General features: G+C 35.5%; 1 protein-coding gene across 1 annotated transcript in view; it reads right to left on the bottom strand.

Annotated features, from left to right (window-relative positions):
* Nucleotides 1-16,590, bottom strand: part of DIAPH2 (diaphanous related formin 2) — a 293,928-nt gene that overhangs the window by 83,251 nt on the left and 194,087 nt on the right. The window contains exon 26 of the mRNA XM_067304122.1: nucleotides 13,007-13,142. Coding sequence (XP_067160223.1) covers nucleotides 13,007-13,142 — 136 coding nt within the window. The remainder of the gene's footprint in view (nucleotides 1-13,006; nucleotides 13,143-16,590) is intronic.

Here is a 16,590-nt window from a genome sequence, read left to right on the forward strand (position 1 = left end):
TGAAACAACCTGCTCTTGCATTGTATTGTGACTATACCTGAAGTATATATACAATTAAGATTCCTCAACTTAGGAGAGCAATAATCTGCATGATGCTAAAATGACCGAGATGACTGTGTTACAAATGTAGAAAACAAAAGTTTGAGAATGACAAAGAATGTTTACTTTAATCATATTTTTCAAGGAAGAAATGCAATCCTTCACCTGGTCCTGCAGCCATTCTCTTTGCTTCAGAGTTTCTTGGAAACAAAGGAACTGCTTCAACACGAGGAACCATGGAGATGAAGATAAAATATTTGCTATCCATTTGCTATCACTGCTAGCAACTTATGAAATACAGCTCTTGAATTATATTTAGCATCCTTTTTGTCGATATTCTGTTCCTTTATTGCTTCCTGACAAATCTCATGTGAATCTCAGAAAAAACCCCTAACACCTCAACCTTGACACCTATACCTGCCTATATTAAATGCAAAATAATTTTGTTTCCTATATATAACTTGTAACATCAGAATGAAAGTTAAAGGTGTAAAAATATATAGCTAAAATATCATTCTTTGTTCTTCTAGTTTGAGTAGCAATCGAAGCTATAACTGAGCCTGGAAAACAGTTTCCGTAACTGCTGCTAAATTTCCTATTGGAATTGGAAATGTGTTTAGTCTGTTTTAGGCTATGAAGGTTTTGAAACCATTCTTGCAATTAAAAAGAAAAGACTACTGCTGACAGATCACACGGGAAGACATGCAGTAGTGCCCTGTTTAGGAAGTAAACTGAATCATGAATGAGAACTACACAGTTGGCATAAGGATGGGAATTGCATTTAACTTCTTGGATTGCCTCAGATACAGTAGGCATCCTTGGACTTGCTTCTGTGCTGGTGGCTAGCTTTGAACTTCATGGAAGCTTTTAGTTTCACTCTCCTTCAAACAAGCATATTGAAGTGTCCTAAAATCAGGTCCTAACCTTCTTCAAGAACAGGAATATCGATTTCACAGAAGCCAAGCTCATTTCTTACGAGCTAATTCCAAAAGAATTTGAAAAATATTCAGTTATATTGAATTCTCTAAAAAAACCTGGTGAAGTATTTTTACTTCATTTTTACTCTATCACAAAATATAAAGGAAGACTTTAAGTGAGGTTTAAAGTAAATTTGGAAGAGCTTTTCTTAAGCATTGTCTCCAAATGTTGCAAGTCAGCTATATGTCCATGCTCTAAATAAAGTCTTCCTTTTCCCTGTTCAAACTGTTCAGCACATACTAGACAACTGATTCAGAAACATAAGCTTCTGATTTAGATTGGAAGAACTAGATCCCAAAGTTGGACAGGAGGAAAAAAATAAGTTTACAATAAATTCAGGTGTTATCCTGTTCACTGAAAACTCTTCACATGTGTAATACAAAGATAAAAGCCTACCGTGGTACACAGGTGAATATGGAAGTAAAACTGTAAATCTTAACAATTACTACTATCTTTATACAAACAAAAGATCATCTATAAAGCAAGTCAATTAAGTGACTGTAACACGCTCCGTCTATTATAATTTCACAAGTTTTATTTTTTTTCTTGACAAATTTTGCCTCTTTTTTGTGGTCACTATCACACACAGTTTTACCTCAGCCTTCGGGATATCATCACCTATCAAAAGGGTAGGAATAGGCATCTTCTAACAGATTTTTCAGGACCTTCATGATGACTGCTTTTTAAGGCTCCAGGGGAAAGAAGACTTTTTTTTAAATGAAATATAATAACTGGGGTAGCACTTTTGACTAGTGATGATAAAATGAGAGAACACAATAGCCCAGGCTTTTTAAGTTACTTAAATTATTTTGGAGAACAGACTACAGAAATGCCACTTTGTTTGAGGCCACCATACTACAGCTCATCCCACGCATCCAAAACATGATGCACCTCCAAACTATTTGGTTTCTTGGGTTCAGGTTCACAGCCAGTGCTCGGGGGGGAAGCCCTCAGAGAACACCTGGGAACACTCTCTTATTTCTGGAGCACTTTTCTGCCTTCACTTTTCTTTGTCCACACTGACTAGGTGAAGACTGCTAAGGGAATGCTCACAGCTTCTAGTGGTGGCCTTTCATTTTCTAGTAAAGACAATATCCACATGATCTTGTTCATTTGCAAAACATCTTGTACATGTATTATAACAAATATATTAGTTGCAAACTAATCTAAACCAATAAAACCATAACCATTCCACAGTCATTTGGACAAAAATTTATAGGAAATTCCCAGAGAATTTTTCATAAATTAGGGCCCTTACTGAAAGAGTCTGGCCAAATATCACTTCAGGTAATACATTCTGACTACCTGCCTGCCTCTTCTGCGAGTGGTTTCAAAATCATTCTTTTCTTCACATCTGGCACTACACTGTTCTGCTTTGAACTTTTAAATACTTTTAACAAGTTATATTTCAATAGCAAAAGGGCCGAAACATTTCACAGCTCTTCCAAGGTTGAGATGAGTGCCCTGTATAAACTTAAAAAATGACTTTTTATTCATAATTAGTACAGGAATTTTTAATTGCAATATATTCTTTTTAAAAGGTCAGTTTTCAGTAGCTTTTGGAAAGTGTGTATTTGTGTTCTCATATCATATTTGCATTTTATTCATTTGCTAAATTCATTTTGCATGCATAAAAAATATCTTTAGGAAGCAGTCTTCCTCATCATTTTGTAGTAGAAGACAATTTCATGACTATTATTTGCTTTTTAATTAAAGAAGAGCAAGTTAGGACTGTATGACTGATAAGTGAACCTGTACCTCGTGTCAGTTTACAAAACAAGGCAAACCCTTGCTCACATACCAATTAAGCTCATTGTTTACGATAACCTGATCTCAGGCTTATGTAAAGTTAATAGAATGAGAAAAATGTGCTTTGTTGTACTGGCAGGCCATCAAAAGCAATTTTTGAAACGCATTCGCTTTTTCCTTTCCTGAAAACATCACAATGGTCAAGGTCCACTTCAGCAGGAAAGTATCTAATTGAAATGCATCAGCATTATCTCTGCGGCCTTATTCTGAAGGGACTTATGCCCCTTGCAAGGATGATTTTCATGAAACTTAGAAAAATAGGCTTTAAGGCAGATTACTTAGTAACAAATGGGAAGACTTTGCCTCTATGTGGGAAGGAAAAGATTGTGCAACTCCAGAATGAAAGAAAAAAGGCCATATAATAGATGCCTGAACAATTATACAACTGCAATCAAGTTCTTCTACTGTTTGAAGGTTAGATTTCAGTTACAGTACTAGGTAACTTTTAATTTAGGTGATCAGCAGATATTCAGACACAGCACATAATCCCGAATCCCTTTAGCATTAGAAAATCATTTTCTTTTAAAAACTGCTTATAGCTGAACAACTGTTTCAATATTTCAGGAAGAAATGAGTCTTGAAAACACATTTTTGTGTTTTGTGCAGGGGAAAGTTCTCACACTTTCTTGTTGATATATATATATATTACTATATTACTTTAATATTTATAGTAATGAACTCATTCAATTTATACTGAAATTATTCAAAGTCCTCAGACAATCCTATAAGCAGTAGCCAATCTTACACTAATTGATGTCTTGAAAATTTTCAGATTTCGGTGCCAGAATCAGAAGCAGCCAATGTTGATCAAAAATTTATTTGGGATGCTGGGATTTTTCTATTACTGATCTCTTTAAATTAAAAGTGCTCCACAGACTTTTTCCTCCATGTAAGAATGCACAGAAAGCAGCAATGAAGACAAAAAAGTAATCCAGCAAACTCTGAAGGACTAAAGGAACATGTTATATATAGAAAATGTCTCCTCTCTAAGTAACTGTCCATTTTTCAGTTCAGGTCGTCTGAAACTGACATTAATTTTTCTAAACATATTTCTAGACAATAAGTGTTGTCAGTTTGTCAAGTTGCTATTCTCTAAGAACAACAACACAAGACAATTGCTTACATTTTAGGCATTTAACATTCACGTCTTTACACTGTTGATCTATCATATGCAAAACTCAACTTCTTCCTAAGAGGTCTAATTACCAAGGCAACGTGACAGACGACACAATATTTGCCAGAGAGGAATTGTTCTGTGCAAGCCTTTCTTCCTAAACAAAACAAAACGAGAATTCCTCCAGCTCACCAGTTGCTATTACTGAGTTTGCAAGAAAGAAAACTTTGAGACATACATATTTTATTCTAGAGCAAAATCAACAGCATGTCTAGTTGGGAATCACTTATCTGTCATCAGGCAGCTTCCAGAATTTTTGGCTGGTTCCTGACAGCCCAGTCAGTGCATCTAGACTTTATCACACACTTACTCTCAGAAAAGGAAGCAATTAGTCCAGGCTACACTGCTGAACTAAATTTCTTAGTATTAATTTCTTTGTGTGTGTGTGTGTGTGTATGAATGTATGTATGTATATATATATTAGAACATATATAGAGAAAAGTACCACAGCAGCTGTTGAGCTGTAACTTGTTCATTTGGTTGAATCCTTTCCACATGGATTCAAAAGTGGCTCTGAAGAAACCTATGTGGTTTTCCATGATTATTAACCGTCCTGAAGTCAGATTGGACAAATACTGGATCTGAATATATGTCGACATTAAGACTTACCAGCATTTAACATGGGTAGCCTGAGATGTTTCCAACAAGAAACTTACTGTTGACCCTATGATGTCAAGATTTACTTGAAATCTACCTGACTAGCCCAAACGTCGCTACGGAAAACTTCACTCACAACAATAATTATTATAGATTTTATGCTTACAAAAGATACAGAAGATATTAGAAATCATTGCATAGTTTTAGAACTAACTCATAATCTAGAGCCCAGCCAATGACCTTGAATATAAATGTCCCTATCAATACAGTTACACGTCTGGTTATACTGGTAGAGAGCAACTATTGTTTATGTGACTCTTATACAAAGTTTCTAGTTGATTGTTTCTCACTACTATGTTACTTCATTGTCTAAAGAGATCTGTTGGTTTTAGCTTTTGATTGCTCTCATGCAAGTCATCTTTTATGTGGTACAGTTTCACAAGAACTATATAGCATAGTCTGTAGACCGAAGACAAATGTTACTATATAATGCCTTTCACCTTACTGAATATGACACTGAATAACGTCTCTACAGCTTTGCAGTCTGAATTCTAGACTTGCAAACTTGCACTTTTATGTTTATTGCCCATCCTGCAATTTAAAAAAAAAACATATTTCAACTTTCTGCTTTTTACAAAAGTGTATCTAATCTGGATACAAAATTATAAACAAAGTAGAGCCTATGTTTATACTGCACTTCTAAAAGATCAAATGCAGTATGTTCAGAATTTTTTTAAACCTTCTCCCAGTGGATTACACAGCTTAGCAATTACCAGCAATTTAAAGTAGAAAGTCTGATTACACAACAAATACTAACAAAGTACCACTGAAATCAATGCCATAAAGTAGAGTTAATTTAATTGGATATCTACATTTGAGAGAAAGAAATAGGCTTTTATCATTAAAACAAATGTCCTTTGGGGTCTTACAGAACTTTTCCTTAGGAGTATACACTGCCTCATCATCAGTCTTTTAAATTATCTTTAACTACTATGATTGTATTGGGGTGCAACATTACACTAACATTTGTGAGAAGCTTAAAACTCTTAGCACTTTATCTGGAAAATATAGCACTTTATATGGAAATTTATTATTAGTGAAGATTCATTATAATATATATTGACAAATGAACATTACTGAATTCATTAAGCTAGCTTTATGTATACTACTGTTAAAAAAACCCTTTTTTGATTTTTGATAGTAAGCTTGCAGTACAAAGAGGCTCATCAACATGGTATTCTCTCCTAAATAATTTCAGAAAACACACTTGTGAAAACAGTATCTTAACAGTCCTATTGGAAATTATATTCTATAACTACAGAAAAAAAAAAATCTTTCCATTGAGACAGAATTTAATCATCACCTCCCATTACAGTCAAATAAAACTTCTACTTCACAGCACTTCTATGTGCAATTCTCCTCCTTGTCATCCAATTCCTGGACAAAACTTACATTCGAGAAATAGCTAGCTGATCAACTAATTTAATTATTTCAGAAATTCTTTTTAAACTTAAAGTTCTACATGACTATATGTTACCTAGCAATTGAAATAAAAAATAGCCCAGGTATCTTTAAGAGTAACAATGATAAACACATTTTGAAATAATAATAATTTATCCATGTAAAAGCAAAGTTGAATTTGCTAGAAAACTACACTAGAAGTTAACACTTGTTACTGTTTAAACAGTCACCAAGAAGCCTATTTTTGAGAGAAAAGTATTCAGTTGTTCTCTCTTTCTGTACCTGTAAATATTCCAGAGCTCTAATTTCACTGAGTGTAATCATTTTATTTTTTCTCTGAAAAATTACCTCATGTAATTTCTTCAGTTTGCTTGCAGGGTACCACATGCAGTATTCATAAAGAAATTTTCCATTACAAATTTTTTTAAAGGTGAGATTAAATTTTAATATCTAATTTCTTTTTATCTTCCACTCAATGCTCATATCTATTTGCATCTCTCTTGAGCTGGTTTTGACCCATATTAATAAAAACATTTATAGTAATTTTCATTCCTTTCTCCTTTTCCCATTTTCAAGATGTCTTCAAACAAAGACATAAATGAAGCTTAAAAATTTGGGGGAAATCATGCAAAATTGCTTTGAAGATGACTAAAATCGAATTTCACCCTGGTTCTATAGATGATCGCATTTAAGCATAATGTAAATCTCCATCTGATTTTTCTCTGTGAACACTACGTTTTAGGACAAGTGCAGCATACTCAAAACAGTCCATTGACATGAAAAGCATGACTTTCAAAATGAATTCTAACATTTATCTCATTGGCATCCAGCATCACAAACTAACAATTTGTAGAATGCAAATATGCTCATGTTATATTACTCCAGATATCCTATGCAACCACTGGTCAACATATAAACTCAAAGTAGTAAGGCTAAGATGCTAACATTTCAAAATCATATGCTTCTCATAATAAATTTAGTATGGATTTTTGTTTATACTAAAGGACATACAAGAAGGACATAACAATTAGAAAGGAACAGTGTCATTAGAAAACTGTAGCAAAAATGACCTTCTCGATTTGTATCCTGCAACAGTCAATGCAAGTGTAACAGTTCAATAGAATTACCGTTGACACTAGTCTGGGTATATGCACTGCTTGAATAAATGGCATGACTTATACAAGAATATTTGAAAAAGAAAAGCAGGAATATCCATCAGCCACTAGCAAAGAACTTCATTTCCATTATCTTCATCTGCATTAGGGGAGAATGTTAATATGTCTTCAAAACAATTAATTCAATACTAATTGGGACTGAGGAAGCTCATTCTAGCTTTTATCCTCATACTGGTAGTTAAAAGGTGATCTTAATTGCCATGGTAATCAGATATAATGAAGAGCAAAACGGTTTCTGATTAAATAGCATTTGCATCAGAATTGCTGTAACACGCTTTTCAGCTCCCAGAAAGCTGTCTTCAGTTTTTTCCCCTCTCTTGTTCACATATGCACATGGAAGCAATGTGGCAAGAATTTTGCAGATGTTAAATCAGACAAAAGTCACGAAAGACTAGGTATAAATGCATAACTATAGCCCAGGCTGCCACAGCCCTCAAAAAATAGGAAACTGCTGAAGAACAGCCATAAAGAATGTTCTCTTTCCATAGAGCTAGTAAGTGCTGAAGAAAAGACGACATGCAAGCTTCCCCCCCCCCCCCCGAATTTCTATCATGTAACAAGAAAGAACGGTTCATGATTTAGAATGAAATTTGGGATTTCTGTTTGTATGAGTAAGTCACTTAAGACTTTCTGTGCCTCCATACCTCACCAGCAAAGCAGGTATACAAAAGTACCTTGCTAGTGCAGGAGACACAGTAAGCAGATGCTTAAATAATAGCAGAGTGAGGAGAATGCCAGAAAGGAGCAAATATTCCCTAGGGCTGCAGCTGCAGCTGAGGGGGGGCAGCTGAAGAGCCACAGTGGGACTGGCTGGAAGTAGCCGAGTAAAAGAGTTGCCAGCAGGTCTTGTCATGGCTTTGACTGCATCACAGATTCCTAAATCAAAGTGTGAGACAGTCAGTTACTACACAAAGGGGAAGACAGCACTAATTAGAATTTTAAAAAATGGGAGGTTTTAGTATGAAACAGCAGGTCCCACTATAAGTTGTTTTCAGCTGTAGTTTAAAATCAGCTATACATGAAATACACACTTTCATTAAGAACAGTTTAAAACTAATCCCCAAAAATAAATTAATGAAAATAAAAGTAGAATTCCATGGCACTATTAAAATTTACTTCTCTCTCAGACAAATTCAACAAATCATAACAATTTTGATAATAGAATTTTTTGAATTGCTATTTTTTAAAATGTCTTCAAACATCTAGTTTTATACAGATACTACTATTTTGTTCCATTTTCCTTTCTACCTAAAAACAGCTCATGTGTATCTACAGCTGTATCCCTAATTAAGATAAATTCATTAATTTCAACTAAAGAAGTAACTTCCAATAGAACTGAGTTCAAAATAAAACACAGGCTCAAAAGATTTTAGTCTCATTGAATGTTTACTTTTGATTAACTGGGAATGAGTTAACCTTTCCATACGTATTAACGTGCTTATTTATAAAAAAAAATAACACACACACACTTATGTAACTACAAGCTTTCGTGTGGTGAAGAGGAGTGTACGTGTTGGATAAGTTCCTGCTGTAAATATTTCTTTTGGAAGGTATGTGTTGATTTTTTTACCTGTCAAAATCAGCCTGATACTGTTTTTTATGTAAATATTGATATTTTGAAAACATGGACATATTTTAAGAGTTACAATTACTCAAGCTTGCACAACAATGTCATCCAGTGTAAGTCACTTGAAAGCAGATATGGAGTTGAGAGGTTTTCTGTAACTTTATATTCCTTTACCCTACACATTTAGGAACATTTAGCAGGATTTACGTTGTTTGGTTGACACCAATCATATTTATACGATACTTCAAATAGGCTAGGCACTCCACAAAGCAGTAAACAGCAAATCGAGTGACCTGGTCTTTAAAATATTGGCAACTCTGAGGTTTTTCTATAACTAGGAATTGCACAGGGCAGTTCCTGTCTCTGGCCACACTGCAGTTTTCTGATCTCTCAATTATGCCAAGAAACAGAAAAGCAATTAATTCTAATCTGGATTCTTCAGGTGGCCACAAAAAAATTGCAGCCGCATAACTGGGTAATGGCAAAAAATCAGCTTACCATAAAACCACACCCTAAAAAGCTGGAAAAAAACATAGGAACCCTATTGCTCTGATTTGAAAGGTCGTGCACTAGAATTTTATTCCTGAAGATATAGCTAGAGAAATAACTGAAACAGAGTTAGGTTAAAACACCCTTTGGGTGAAAATCACCTTGTCAAAATGACAGCTTGAGAGGACATCTGTCTGCTTTCTCTAAGTCTTCTGTGTCATATTAGCTTAGAGAAATTTGCAAACTATTTATATAAGCAGCAATAAGCATGAAGAAGTGAGTATTTCCAGGAAAAATAGTAACTTGGCAAAAAAACCCATTAATTGAATATCAATGCCCTAGAATCCTGGAGGGATGGATCTACCCCACGCCCCACCCTCCTGCCGTGGCAATACAGTTGTAATCTGTGGAATGTATAGTTCAATATATAGCCGTTTAAACACTGGAAAAAAAAACTTTAGAAGTACTAGATTGATTTTGTGTCACTGGTTTAGAAACATTAGTTATTTAAATGACAGTTTCAGTGCATTTGGTAATGTACAGTCATTCACGTGTTTGCAGTTTCAGTAACAGACCGAGAACCAGATTACAAAATTAAACTTCAGTTATATCTGTTGATAGAAAAGATCTTTCCTGATGAGAAGCAAAGCAGGCTATCAGCATATTGAAGTGTCCGCAATACTACCAAGCATGGTCTACTCCTCACCTGCTAAAAATGCAAGGGTGTAGACAGATGCGCTCCCACTGACTGAGCTGCAGCAATTTGAAAAGGTATAACCTTAATCTGGTAGCTACTGCCCCTAACCAGAGAATATTAAGTGACCATCTTAGCTCCAGGTGGGCTTCTCATCCTTCCCAACAGCTAGTAAAACATGCTAGCTGACATTGCCTTCAGTGGGAGTTTAAACTAACCTCTCTCAGTAGCCTTCAAACACATTGGTAAGGGGAAGAGTGACAGAGGGATTTGTAGATTCTTCTCACCCCGCTCAAGGGAAAGTGCCTGTCCATAATACAAAGCTTTTCAAAACTATCAGGTGACAGACATTAAAGAAAAAGTTAGTCAAATGCTGAGAAGAGTGGTCTAGAGAAAGTTGCATTAGATATCTTTTTCATAGAATTATTTTTACAAATATACAAAACACCTCTTTATGCATCTTCTGTTTAAATTTGTAATTATATTTTGTTTATATTTAAATGGAAATTGATAAGAAGAATCTTTATAATACGTAAAATTTAAGTTTGTCATTTATCCAAAGCCAGAGTTGCTTGCTGAACCTATGCTATTTTCATGAAGTGTCACTGTCACTTCAAGCAGAGCCAAAAATAATAGAATATGTGGTACCACTGTAGAAAGCCTCAAAACTAGCCCTACAGAAGTCTCTCTAAAAACAACAGAAATCAATAAAATGAATAGCAAAGCTCTGAGACTTTGTGACAAAATCACTTGTACAAACACAAACATTTTTACTAGACTTTACATAAATAATTTGTTGTCTATCATTGTATCCAAGTTAGAGTATATTAATATAAATTATTTTAAAAATCAGAATGCAAAGAATGAAGGTACTGGGAAAAACAACTTATCACCATCAGCAAATACAAGAGAGAATATTTTCCGATTTCTTAAAATATAATTAGTAGTAGTACATATAAAGATGACCACAGAGTAAGAAAAAAATTCAGCTGGGAACCAAAGATAGCTCCCCATTCTTAGCAATTTTAAATTGTGAAATGTCTGAGCAAAAAGTGATGACATTTGTATATATATATCAATACAGATAAAACAGCACAAGCTGCTAAATGATTGTAAATACGATTCAGTCTGACAAACAAATGTTTATGTAGACAATACCTTTATCAGGTATATCGATAGTAGCACAACTACATAGCTGGGGCTTTTGTCAGTATAAGAATTTGAGTTAAAAATAAATAAAAATGAATTAATGGTTCAAATGTAAATAGCTGCATTGATGAAAAAAAACGCATGGAGGAAAACTGTGTAGATCAACTGCGGAGAGGAGGCTTCAAAGTGCACCACAGAATGTGCGTCAGCTACTCATGTTGGAGAAAATGTCAGATTATGTCAAGCACTGTGAGTCATATGTACTTTCTGTTGTAATGCACAGAGAAGCACATAGGCAGAACAAGGAATGCCCCCTAAGTTCAAAAAAAAGGGGGGGGGGGGAAGCATGCTGGCGACAGCATGTCATCTTTGGATTCTCTTTCCTCTTCGCAGTACATAGGGATAATGCAAGGGAGCTGGGGAAGAAATGGTTTTCTGAAGTGCTTCCATTAGATCTATGTGTTTCCACTAGAGCTCTGTAGAGGCCACTTTATGCCTACCATCATTCAAAGCAAAGACTGAGGGTGAAGCCTGCCAGGAATACAGATCGTAGAGGATCACGGCTGCCAAGCAGCAAGGGGAGGTTGGCTAACATCCTTCAAGAGCTGGCTGTCAACACACAAGACTTTCACTAGTGACGGGAAATGTGCTAATATGGCAGAAATATTAGCATTCTAAAAGTATGCAACACCAAAACATATTGCAAGTTTTAGGTGACAATATTTCTGTCCTACTGCATTACCAATGACTGAGATTCTGAACAGTACCTGGCCCCTCCGTGCCTCTGACTGCGTTCACCTCCACAGTGATCCTCTTACATGGTGGAGTGGGTCTGTCTGCCTGGCCTAGTATTTCTCCAGTGTTTTTCATCCTTGTATAAATTGACATTTGTTAGATACCGCACATACGCCGTTGAGAGGAAGTGTTATTTCAAAACTTACCTCATATTTTATCCATCTCCAGCATAACACTATGTCAGTTTGTCACAGCTATACAGTTTACTGCAACATCATCCTGACACAAAGTTTATATACCACCACATCTTCTGTAAAGTTCATCATAACCAACCCCCCCGCAGTATCTTGCCATGAGTGTATCTGTCAGAATGTTCAACAGACAAAAAGGACAATTTTCCAAACTAATGGAAATAAAACAAAAATGCAGCCTAAAGTCATCTCTTGTATAATTTAACTTATAGTTTTATCACCTCTCCTTACCTTCTAGAGTGCAATAGATGAAAAATACAGCATATATTTTACAACCTCTGCAAAACATTGATATTAGGGACCACCTGATTCCTCCGGCTTTCTTATTCTTTTCTTAGGGTGGCCTCATGCACAATATAATGTTCTCACAGCTGACAAACTCGACACATTGCTTTTCTATTATGCTGAAATGTCACTCTGTACTTAGGTGTGGAGCTGAACCAGATTTTCCAGCTTGTAATAGTACTGTTGGGACAACATCCATTATAATATGGAGCCTCCAAGCTCAAAAAGAAGAACATTAATTGACACACTATCTTGATTATAAAAATGTTTACAGAATGGAATTAACAACAAAACAAGAAAGATACTTTTTCTTGGAAGTAAATCCATATAAAAAAATCAATTAACTGCAACAAATGAAAACAAGCCAATAATTCACAACAAAATGCCTTGAAGGGAACATTACATATATCAGGTGACAGATGCAGAATTGCAAGATCAGGTAGGCTAAAACAAAACAGAAAATTTTCACTTAAGAAGTTTTTTTTTCCTTGCTTTTAAAACAAACAGTAAGTATTTTTGGTATTTATTTGGAACAATCTTTGGTCTGTTATTCCCCACTTTTTTTTCTTTTAACAAATCTCTCTACTAAAAATGATGCCTTACCTTTGTTCATATCAATCAACTGCTGCTTCTTCTTCTGCCGCTCCAATTTCTCTCGTTCAGCCTTCTCTTTTGCCAGCTTGGCTCTCCTAGTTTTCTCCTCTAGTTCCCTTTTTTTGTTGTTGTCTTTTAACGCCTCCTGCATTAGACAAAATGAACATGGTAGTCTATACACTGAGGAAAACTAACAATATTAATAACCAAACCAGCAATAAAAATAACTTTGCTTACACAGAGAAGTTTATCTGTGGGGCTGCACTTTATATCTGTCTTTTTTAAGACAAGATTTGTATGTGTTTCATTTTGTTGAGCAAACAACTTCATTTTGTGAACAAATGAGAAAAAAAGATCAGATACATATGAAGTGTAAATGATTATAGTTTGAAGAAAGCAGAAATTGCAGAAATATCTGTTTTAAAGAATTACTGAAAGTTGCTGTTCCAATCAATCCATGAGATTTTCAAATACATGGTCTCCACTCATAGCACCAAATTAAACTGTATTTATCAGAGCATCCGATAAAAGGGAAAAAATGGAAATTAGTACCTAATACTTCAACTACAATCAACTACAACTGCAGAGAGAACAAAGCTTACAACACTATTGATACACATTAGCAATATTAGACCATCAGAAAAACAAAAAAATTGAAATAGCTTTGCATTTATGGTGACTCAACAGGTTCCAAAGTATTCAGGAGCAACATGTTTGCTTTATTTAGTTAAGTTCTAAATATAGGTTAAATCAAAACCTTGCTATTAGCAAGGATGAGCAGAGGGAAGCTGAGTTCCCACTAAAAGGTACTTCAATTACAGGTAGCTGAAATTCAGTTACTGTGATTTAAGCTACAGTTCCTCAGATGTTTTAGTTAAGATATCCAGAATAGTCTGGATCACTTAAATACACAAAACACACTGAAATTTATAGAAGATATTTGAACTTATAGGCTAAGGCTCCAAATCTAAAGTCTCTGCATCCACACGTTACACAAATTACCAAACTAAAAACTACGAATTGAAGAGAACGTCCCCACATATAAACCTTTCCATGATCTTGCCTGTATCTGGTCTATAAAACATCCTTCTTCTCCAGATAAGGTTAGTTTTGATTTCCTACTCATCACTTCTTTGCACAAATATCTTCATAACCCCTATTACATTGCTTGCTCTGTCTCTCGCTCTCTCTCTCGCTTTCAAAAAAAAACAACTGAATTCCCTTAAGCTGTTCCTCAACATACTAAATTTCTCCATAGTTTTTTCTCTCTTGAAGATTCATTTATCACGAAGAAATTCACTGAAATCTGTCATGATGGAATTTCACTTAATGTCATAGATGCACATGATAAATGTTAGGTGTAATTTTCTTGTCTGATTCATATTCACAACTTAACTGCTACATATTTATTGCTCTTTTTCCTCTCCAACTCACAATATATTCATTTCCTCTGCCTATGAGCAACATAGATCTGAACTTCAGATGATTTCAGGAGTCCAATACATTATGCGCAATAAAGTAATAACACTAAAAAAGGTATCGGATCCAAAAATGTCCAGCGTTAACAAGGCGCATGCTCATTAATGCTTCAGCTTAAAATGATAAACAGTCAATACTTATTAAGCACAGGGCACAGAATAAATGGTTTCTATTTTAACATTTCTTTTTCCTCCTACAAATTAGAAAAAATCATACAAGTTCATAAATACATAAAAAGCAAAGGATTTCTTTGTGGATATCTATGTAAATATTCAAACAAATACATCTGCTGTTATTCCACAAGTAAAACAAATATATCTGTTGTTATTCCACAAGTAAAATTCCCATAGGAGATCTGAGGCATAAACTGGTATTAAACAGCCCATTAAATTCTTCAGAAGTGGCATTTCATAAGATTATAAATGGAAGATCACTATTCTGTGTGCTGTGAACATGCTAGGAACGAAATATGGGCAACAACAGTCATTTGCAAAAGAAAATCCCATCTAAACCACTTCTAAGTGTTAAGTTTTATATAAATCATATCAGTGCTTTGTAATCCAGCACTCCCAAGTACCTCCAAATACTGAATACCCACTCGTCCAGGGGACGGCACATTTCAGTATGGACATGCCATTTCAAGAGTTCACTGAGGTAAAATACTAGTATGGCACCTTACTTACTAACTGAGACTGCTTTGCAGAGGTGCTGGCTAACACAGTTACCAGTGACATTAATTGCAGATCCCTGGGAGAACTGGACAAAGAACTGTATTTGCTGTACCATCACATAGCCAACTACGCTGACAAAAACAACCCTTTTTTTCTAGAAAGGAGAAAACAGTATTAAATGAGAAAATCAATGTTTTATCCTTTTGGGTTTTGGACAGGTCTGTGTCTGCACATTCAATCACACTTGACAGAGATTTCGTTTCACTGCAGCTTCACAGGCTGTAATGAAAGTAAATGCCCGCGATCGTATGAGAGAAAGCTAATAAGCGGTGTCATGGCTGAACAAACTAGAGCCCACTAGCCACTGACATACTACGATTAGATCATGGATTCTGTCACATTTCATAACAGGAAGGCTACAGTAGACTCAACTAAGAACTATAAAAAACAAGATCAAAAGTTCTTGTATGTGGAAATTTACTTTGGGCCAGACTCTGAAAGTCCCAGTTGCAAGGGGGGTTATAGGAAGATACACACCGCAGTTCATAAACTATGCTGGCTACCAATGATTTCTCAGACAAAAGTCACTCAAAATACAGATTTAATCTTCTTGAAGATTTGTAAGATTTGTAAGATAACAAAACAGTGATAAATGTGTGCGAGAGTGCACATGTGTTCACGTACCTACGCCCGCCCCTTCACATACAGGCAGGCATTTGTACATACCCACAAAAATGAGCAAAAAAAATCCACATGACAGAGGCACAGGTAGCACAGGAAGAGCAGAGAGGTCAGACAGCCCTGTCCTTTAATTCTTCAAAATCCCCCTTCCTTTGTATTTTATTTTCTTCCAGAATAGAAATGTTTTAGAACATCTTCATATATTACTACTCCCTTCTCAGAAGCAGCTCAGACACTAAAAATAGAAAGTCAGGGACAGCAGGTAAAAACCCACCATGTGCTGATCAGAAATACCAAAGCTTTTTCTGACCGACCTGGCTCAGGTACAGGTTGCAGCAAAGGGGTATTACAACAACGCACCATCTGGAGGGGTCGAACGGGGCCCTCAGCGAGGCAGGAGCGAGAAACCCCTGCAGGGCGTCACGCGCGGTCGCGTGGTCGTCGCTGCTCTCCGTCCGTCAGTCTGACTCCTAACTGTTTCGTACTAGTTATGTCATTTACCACTGTAGATTTAGGCAGAGGTGGATGAAAGCTTGAAATAAATCATCATTTACAAGAACTCTTCAAGTTACTTACATGCTGAAAGCAAAATAAATATACATTCATCTGAATTTATAAACATATTTTACATTTGAATTAATATTGATAACAAATTTGATCATACTTTTTTGGAAGCTGATTGAAGACGGTTATGAATAAAGATAGAGGGAATTCTGACTCATGTATATAGTGATTTGTGCAGCATTTGCTCTGCCTGAATTA

Source organism: Apteryx mantelli, chromosome 13, assembly GCF_036417845.1.
Source record: "Apteryx mantelli isolate bAptMan1 chromosome 13, bAptMan1.hap1, whole genome shotgun sequence".
Classification (NCBI taxonomy): domain Eukaryota; kingdom Metazoa; phylum Chordata; class Aves; order Apterygiformes; family Apterygidae; genus Apteryx; species Apteryx mantelli.